This window comes from Bidens hawaiensis, unplaced genomic scaffold, assembly GCF_021521415.1.
Source record: "Bidens hawaiensis isolate Kalapana, Puna unplaced genomic scaffold, B.hawaiensis_p1.1 tig00008858_1, whole genome shotgun sequence".
Taxonomy (NCBI): domain Eukaryota; kingdom Viridiplantae; phylum Streptophyta; class Magnoliopsida; order Asterales; family Asteraceae; genus Bidens; species Bidens hawaiensis.
In genome coordinates, this window is record NW_027491639.1 from 945,692 (window position 1) to 953,969 (window position 8,278).

Sequence of the window (8,278 nt, forward strand, 5' to 3'; positions counted from 1 at the left end):
AAGGTAGATACTTTGTCTCGAACCGAAGAACATAAAGCAATTTCTATTGAGTTTGTTTGTTGTTGAACTTTTGAGTTGGAGCATATGCAACTTAATGTTGTAAATTGCATGTGAAGTATTTTCTATATGTTTTAACTTAGTAACTAGTTTGAAATTTGTTTGATTGCATTCAAGTTAAGTTATAATGCAATGGTCACTTGAAAACAAATTCTAAGTGCCCAAATCATAACCACATCTAGGCTTTACACTATATATAACATTCAAGACATAAAATACTTTGGGCCTAATATTTACATAGTCTAATAAATGAATAAAGACCCACATTGAACCAAAATGATATTATTTGTCATCTAAATTCCATACTTGATACAATGCATAATTCATAATCCATGATTAACACAAGCATCTTCCCAAAAAAAACCAAGAAAAGGAAAGAATACTAGAAAAAAAACCATCAAAAAAACTAACAAAATAATCATACTTCCTCTCGTAATCAACATGCTTAAACTAGCTCTTAATCTCTTTCAAAGGGATGATGATGATGATGATGACTATGATGATGATGATAAAACATACATCATCATTACAAGTAAGAATTAGAATTAGGGTTTACAACTATGTGCTTCAAGGGATGGTCGACGTCGGTCCCACCCGCATGCTTCACAAACTCGGCCGGTGTAAGAAAACTGCCATGACAAACGCACATTATTTTCACCTCTTCGCCTTTCCCATATTTATAAAGAATTCCGTCGATTCTTCTGCCACCAGGACCGTCCGTGAAGACACATGGCATGTCCATTGTACTTGACTTAATTTCTTTCCCTCTATTGTTAGGCCGTGAGCTTTCGGCTTTTGACCGGGATGAACTCGTGCCACCTTGGTTGGTTCGGTCTTGGCTAGATTGCACACTTGCTTGGCTTGCGTCGCCTTCAGTACTCGATCCTGATAGAAAGTATGTTAATAAATTATAAAAGGGTTATTATAGTTGGATGTAATAAAAGATTTGTTAATTAAAAAGTCATGTATCAAAAGTTTGAGAGAATGCAACAACAAATCAATGATTGACAACAAGTTGTCACTTTAAGTCAAAACAAAGTTGACTGGTTTTTAAAACATCAACTTGACAAGTTAGGTTGGGTTTACTTGGCTTCTAATGTAGTTTAAAATTAAGCTTAAAGAAACCTAGTGTTAATGGAGATTAGTAACTAGAAAACATCATTAAGAAGATAAAACCATGTTAAATAAGTTTTTAAACACACCCAAGGGCCAAGGATGTCTTTTTATGTCTTAAGGGAGTGTTTGGGTTAGTATGATTACTTTTGGGCTTACTAATTTTTGAAGTATAAGCAACTGACATAAGATTTTAGTAGATTTATACATGTTCACATAATTTTTGGATAATCAATCTTTTTATAAAATGTATCAAATTAATAAATAATACTGAATAAACATTACCATAAATAATCAAAATTTTGGATTGTTACATCCTACCCTTTCATAACCAAGTCATGTTCAAGCTAATATTTATCATAGTTATTAAAAGCGTGCGCTTTTTGCGCTTAGCATGCAACAGATATTTAATACGCAATCTTATTTTCCTAAACCTCCCCATGCATATTAAATTCCCTTTAATAATCTGTTCCTTTTCTTTATGAGTCCCTAACACTCCACTATTCCACAATCAATATTACAGTACACAAAATCATCAATAAACTAAGAATTTAAAGGTTAGTTACAGGTTAGTTTTGCTCTTAAAAAACCTAAATTCGGATTTCTTTCTCTAAAAACCTAATGTCAAGGACTGTGAATGTATGTGTTCTTCATAAGATGCTCTATTTAAGTTAAAAATTTTGTTTTTTAATGTGCGCGTTTTTTCAAAATCGGGCGCTTTTTTGCGCTTATTGCCTGGGCGCTAGACCCAGCCTAAACGCTTTCGAGCGCTTATCGCATTTGATAACTATGATATCTATAACCTGCTTAATTGGTCGTCTTAACTCGTAAGTTGACATGTTTAACTAAACAAGTCGACCAACCAAACGACCAATTTACCCCATTTATTCCAACTTGTTTAACCTATTTACAACCTATGTAGTAATGAACAACTAACTAATTCGTTAACAATTTGATTAAACATGCCATATTCAAGTTTTTAACTTAAATACGCCCGCGTTAGATTTATATCACTATAAATTCTATAAATATAAGTCGTTTAGTTCACCTATTCAACTAGACACCCCAACCAGTCACCCTGTCAACCTAACACGATTAATAATTTAGGCTCGTAAAACCTAGTTAAAAACAAATTAACTAGATTCCCGTTTTCCACACCTACATTTCTGGTAAAAATAAAATATTACCATATTTTTATAACACCTAAATTTCACATTTACCTTGTGCGTAAAATTATTATTACCTTGAACATGTTTACTCTCGCTCGAAGCTTGTGACTCCACGGATCCTGGAACACTTCCATCCGACGTGGCAACACCCGAATCCCACTTACCCGATCCCAAGTTCGGCCCAACCGACGACCCGACCCGACCCATAGCCTTAACATACTCTTCCCTTTCCACCTTATTCAAATTCCTTTGCTTCTCCGAACGGCGTCGTTTCGCCGCAAGCCGTCTCAAACTCTGAAGCTCCTTCCTCTTCCTCCACTCATCCTCCGTCTCAACCGGCAACGACGCCGTTCGGATTAATCCATACGACCCCGTGGGCCCCACTTTCTCTTTAACCCCCAAAACGTCGTCGTCTTTCACCACAGGCAAAATTGCTGCTATTGAAGATGACCTTATTAACTTACTCTTATCAACCCCAAATCTTCCACCTAATGATAACCCGAGATTCAGCTCCACTTCCTCATCCGGGTCGGATCTACTCGGATCCTCCGACCCGGTAAAATTCTCCAGCAAATTGCCCATCTCATGTTTTGCTTTCTCACTCATATCTGAAAAAAATCAAACTTTCTTTTATTAAATCGATTATTAGATTATTCAACCGTTCAATTGTTCAATTAAGACTGTAATTGAAGTGGGTTTGGATTCGATTTGAGTATAATCGGGTCATGGGTCGCATCTTGTTGACTAAAGCTCTGATTTTGAGGTTGAAAATTTGAGGTTGAAATTGGATAAAACAGCAACAGTTTTGAATCAATTGAAGTGGGTTTGGATCCGATTTGAGTGTAATCGGGTCATGGGTCGAATCTTGTTGACTAAAGCTTTGATTTTGAGGTTGAAATTGGGTAAAAAGCCACCAGTTTTGAATCAACTGAAGTGGGTTTGGATCCGATTTGAGTATAATCGGGCTATGGGTCGAATCTTGTTGAATAAAGCTGTGATTTTGAGGTTGAAATTGGATCAAACGACGACGGATTGAGTGAATTGAGGGTGGAATTGAAGTGGGTTTGGATCCGATTTTGGTGTAATCGGGTTATGGGTTGACTGAATTGAAAACGGGTTGAAGGAATTGGTGGATTGAAGGTTGAAAAGAGAGAGAGAAAGAGAAGAGAATAGATGAAAGAGGAAAAGAAAACAGAGGCACGAGTGGGAGATTGGAGAAGATGGGTTTTATGGGTTTGGTCCTTTGGGTTTTAAGGGGTTTACATATATGGAAAAGATACTTCGATGGTAATAAAACTGTCACGGTGTGGCTGCGAGTAGACGCAGATTTAATCGGTATCGGGTTACGGCATCATTGGACCTAAACTGGCGAGAATTTAATCGGTATCAATGGTATCAGCAATAAAACGTATACATAAATTGGTAAGTTGTAAGAAAATAACATAAAATTATTTCTTTAAAAAAAGTTGATGTGACATGAGGATGTTCCAACGCGCAGCAAACTTATGCGATTTCAGTCGGTATAAGCATAACGTGGTGTGCACAAAAAGATTAATGTGAAATTTTTAAAAATGAAAAGGATTTAGAAAAGATGACGTAGCACAACTACGTGCTGCCATGTAGATCAATTAGGAAGTTACGATACCACACATGCATATTAATCTATATATGGAATTGTTATTTAAACATGATTGATTAAACAGAACTGAAATAATAATGGTTTTTAAGCACGTGATCGAGCGTTTTGAGTTTTACATATAACATATAACGTCATGTTTGTTTTATCGTCTAAAGATATTTGTATTAAAAACAAATATGATTAGAAGCTAGAAACTCATAATCATACATTAAAACAAGAGTGAGGTTCAAATTCAAAAAATAAATCAATCCACCAATTCTAAAGATATGAAATTGACCATATGCTTAAACCACATGAAGCTTGTACTTTTGATCCCCTCAATCAACCAATTGGACATTCTTGTTAGTAATCCAATATGAGTATATACCTTTGAGAAAACACTCTTTGAGTGCTTGTTATTGGATCAAACGACTTTAGCCAATATGGTAACTGTAAAAATAAAATTACGTTACTTTAGCCATAGAAAGAGGCGTCTCTTTGTCACCACCTACGATGTGAGAATAAATATAACATAACAAAAAATAATCAGATATTGTAAGTGATGAATTAAAAGATATTGAATGATTTGATTTTTTTTCTCAATGCTTGTATATGATTAGATATTATTACTCGTCTGGGTCTTAAATTGGTGTAACCATATTTAAAATGATAATTTTCCGCCCCCAACACAATCCCGATCACATGAATTAGGATAATGTGGATTAAATGATTTAATTTATTTGATTCAGTACTGTATCTTTTCAGCATCTAAAGTTCATTGTATTATAAGTTATATTTTATGAAACTTTTCATACCTAATATTTTAAAGGGTAAATAATTTAAAAGTTTAAAGGACATGCATGATTGATATTAGCCTATTATAGAAATAATATTACAAATAAGCAAAGGGTGTTTATTTTTATTTTCTCATAACTTTGAATCCACAAACATATTGTAAAAAAATGTAAACATATAAACCATATGGTGTGTGATACAATATATTCAAACCACAAGGGTAGTTGCAAACAGTACAAAAGTAAAAAAGGTAAATGACGAAAATACCCTTTAAAGGTAGGGTCGTATAAGGAAAGTAGCTGTGAGAAAGACAGAGAGGTGACACGTATGTTAATTATAATAATATTAATTGGGAAAAGGAGTTGTCTAGGTACAGTGGGGTAAGGCAACGTGTCATATTATAACACGAGGAATAGAAACTGGCCACGTGTTAGAATGTTATGCTGGCACTACTTTTATGTCTTGCCACGTGACGCCGCAAGGACATTGATTCATTAAATAAATATAAAATAGTATTAAATAGGGAAAGAACACAATTTTAATCCGACTTTATTTATGACCGTTTGGTTTTTGTTTATTAAAATTGATTATTTATTTATTTTGTGTGTTTTGAATATTGGTGGTGAAATTGTAAGGAGTTTTGTTCGAAAATAGCTAAACAGTATCGCTTAAAATCAGCTTGTTCAATTTTCAAAAAGAGTGGTGCTAACTTGTAGAGATTTTGAGTTGATGAGTTTGCTCATCTGATTCGTTCAAGTTAAGGAGGTCATTTAAAAACTCACCGTTTTTTCAGTCATGTATTATTTGGTTTTCTTTATTAAAATTGATTATTTATTTGTTTTATATTTTTTAAAAATTGGTGGTGAAATAGAACGAGTCTTGTTCAAAAATAGCTAAACAGTATCGCTTAAAATCAGTTTGTTCAATTTTCGAGAAGAGTGGTGCTAACTCATATTTCAAGTTGATAAGTTTGCTCGATCATCTGATTCGTCCAAGTTAAGAAGGTTATTAAGAAAAACTCACAAGTTTTCATATTCATACGTGTAAAAAATAAATATATTTTTTTGTTCTATTTTAATCTATACATATTTCTCTAAAATTTTTGAAATACCTTAATATGTTCGATCTTAAATTTAATCTCATTAAGAGTTTTCGAGCTAAGCCCGTTTGTTAACCTTGAGTGTGAGCTTGAACTAAAGCTGGCTAGGCTTGCAAAGTAAAATTTTGATAAAATAATAGTAATTTATTTTGTTTTAGTGATTATAATTTAATTTTGCGAATTAGCTATTTAAATACAAAATATATATCAAACTAACAATTTAAAATTACTTTTTAACTTATCTATGGAATCGTTATGGTTAGCTAAATCAATGCAAATATTCATAATTCATAAATACTAATAAATCGTAATAGTGTACGTTACACTAATAAATCATTTAGCCCGTTTAGGGTCAGGCTAAATGTACCCCCTGGTTGCTTGTATACCCCCCCTGGAAAAACCAACTTTAATATTACCCCTTTAAATTATATAATTACCAAATTAGCACAAAAACAAGGATTTCATATTTTTTTACAAGTTGCGTTTTTTTTATGATTTCGAGTTTAGATTTTCGGGTTTAGGGTTCGGGTTTAGGTTTTCGGGTTTCCGGTTTCGGGTTTAGGGTTTAGGTTTTCGGGTTTCGGGTTTAGGGTTTAGAGTTTAGGGTTTAGGGTTCGGGTTTAGGGTTTTAGGTTTTCGAGTTTCGGGTTTATTTTGTAAAAGATAAAGAGGTAAAATAAGGATATTATAAATATATATACTATTAAAATTAAAAAAAACATATTATAAATATTTAAAATATTAATACTAAAAAAATAAATTAATAGTAATACTTGATAGTTTTTAATTTAATATATGTAATGAAGATTATTAAGTGAAAAATATGTTGTATGGACTAATATGTATATAAATAATGTTAAAGGGTAATAGAAATTTATCTAATAAGTTAAGGGGGGGGGGGTGTATATTTAGTAAAAATGGTGTAAGGGGGTGGGGGTATGTTTAGCAGCGCCCTTATGTAATTGTCTTTAAAATAAATTTAAGTTTGGTCGTTCAAAAAAAATATTATAAACTGAACTTGGGTTAATCCATACATTTAATGTCATATACATAGCCGATAGTTTTATCATTTGTATTCTAACGTATCAAAGATGGTTTGTGCTCATAAAGCTTGGATAATATGACGTCACTAGTATTCTCGTCGTTTAGATGACATAATGCTACCTAATGACGATTGGATAGGCGAAGACAAAAGACCCACATTATACTATCAACGAAATACCATTAAATGACGATTGGATAACCAAACCAAATAAGATAACATCTGAAGTGTTGCGGTTACAGTATATGATGCAAAGTTCATTAATGAGGATTTGATCAGCCTGTTGTCAATCGATGCGGCTTTGTCTCTTGTTGAACAAATTTTTGTCGTTGAAATTGCGGCGGTAGTTTGGGATTATGGTGACGACAAACCCTTTGGATTGTTCGGATTTAGTGTTGAATTTATTAAAGCTATTTGGTCTTTGTTGAACTATTTCAAACAAAATCTAGTTCGGTTCTTTATAGATGGCAGAATTAGCAAGAGGTGTTCCTCAATTTTTATTACGTTAACCCTAAAATAAAAGACTCACAAACATTATCCGACTTGAAAATGATCTATTTAATTGATTGGAAATGTTCAGGTATATTTTAATTTTAACATGGGAACATAAGAAATAATACCAATTTATAAAAAAAATGAGAACGTAAGAAACAATGCCAATCTACATAAACAATGATTTATAATAGCAAAGAAAAAAACCTAAAAATTACAACAAAAGAATAAAAATTAATAACACAATAATAACAACAAATACCAGCAAATACTTATAACAACAAAAGAAAAAAAATATAATAACAACAAAATATAAATCAACAAATACGTATAACGCTTCATAATTGAAAATTAGCAAATACTAACAAAAAATAACAGCAAACACCTATATAAGTATACCTAATAATAACAACTAACTCATTCTTACTGTTTTCATGTTAAGAATAAAATGTATATGATCATGTTGAATGCATCTATAAAATGATGTCCAAAGTTCTAGCAAATTGACATAAAAGGGTTATTCGTTCCGTTATTATTAAGTTTCAATGTCTTCTAGGGATTCAATGAAACGAACTCCACGGGAATTAAAACCTGAAACTCATACAATTGGGGCAGGTAATTCTCAACTCACTAGGGTGTGTGACGGGTTTTGGATTATTTTTGAAATTTTTCGTGGGTTTGAAGTTTACAATATATCCAATTACCTGACATAATTATTCGATATCGTTGACCCATTTACCCAATTATACACCCGACATAAGTTTTTTATATATTTATTTTAAAATAAATGTGTATGTGTGATTGATTACAAAGAAACATCAAATGCCAATAATCACCATTCAGTAGAGACATTTTATATTAATAATTATTTATAATCTATTAGATATATTTTG

The 8,278-nt window shown here is 32.4% G+C and overlaps 1 protein-coding gene across 1 annotated transcript; it reads right to left on the reverse strand.

Annotated features, from left to right (window-relative positions):
* Nucleotides 1-223: 223 nt before the first annotated feature.
* Nucleotides 224-3,598, reverse strand: LOC143530184 (ninja-family protein AFP3-like). Its single transcript, XM_077025798.1, has 2 exons — nt 2,414-3,598; nt 224-942 (listed from the first exon to the last, which is right to left on the reverse strand). Exons 1-2 carry the CDS (start codon nt 2,943-2,945, stop codon nt 584-586), a joined length of 891 nt encoding a protein of 296 aa, XP_076881913.1. The 5' UTR covers nt 2,946-3,598; the 3' UTR covers nt 224-583.
* Nucleotides 3,599-8,278: the final 4,680 nt, after the last annotated feature.

What these genes read in the sequence shown, in the direction of transcription:
- LOC143530184 (XM_077025798.1), bottom strand. Translation starts at nt 2,945, where the DNA reads ATGAGTGAGAAAGCAAAACATGAGATGGGCAATTTGCTGGAGAATTTT. An exon ending in CGAGAGTAAACATGTTCAAG is followed by an intron (nt 943 to 2,413) that starts GTAATAATAATT and finishes ACTTTCTATCAG; the next exon opens with GATCGAGTACTGAAGGCGAC.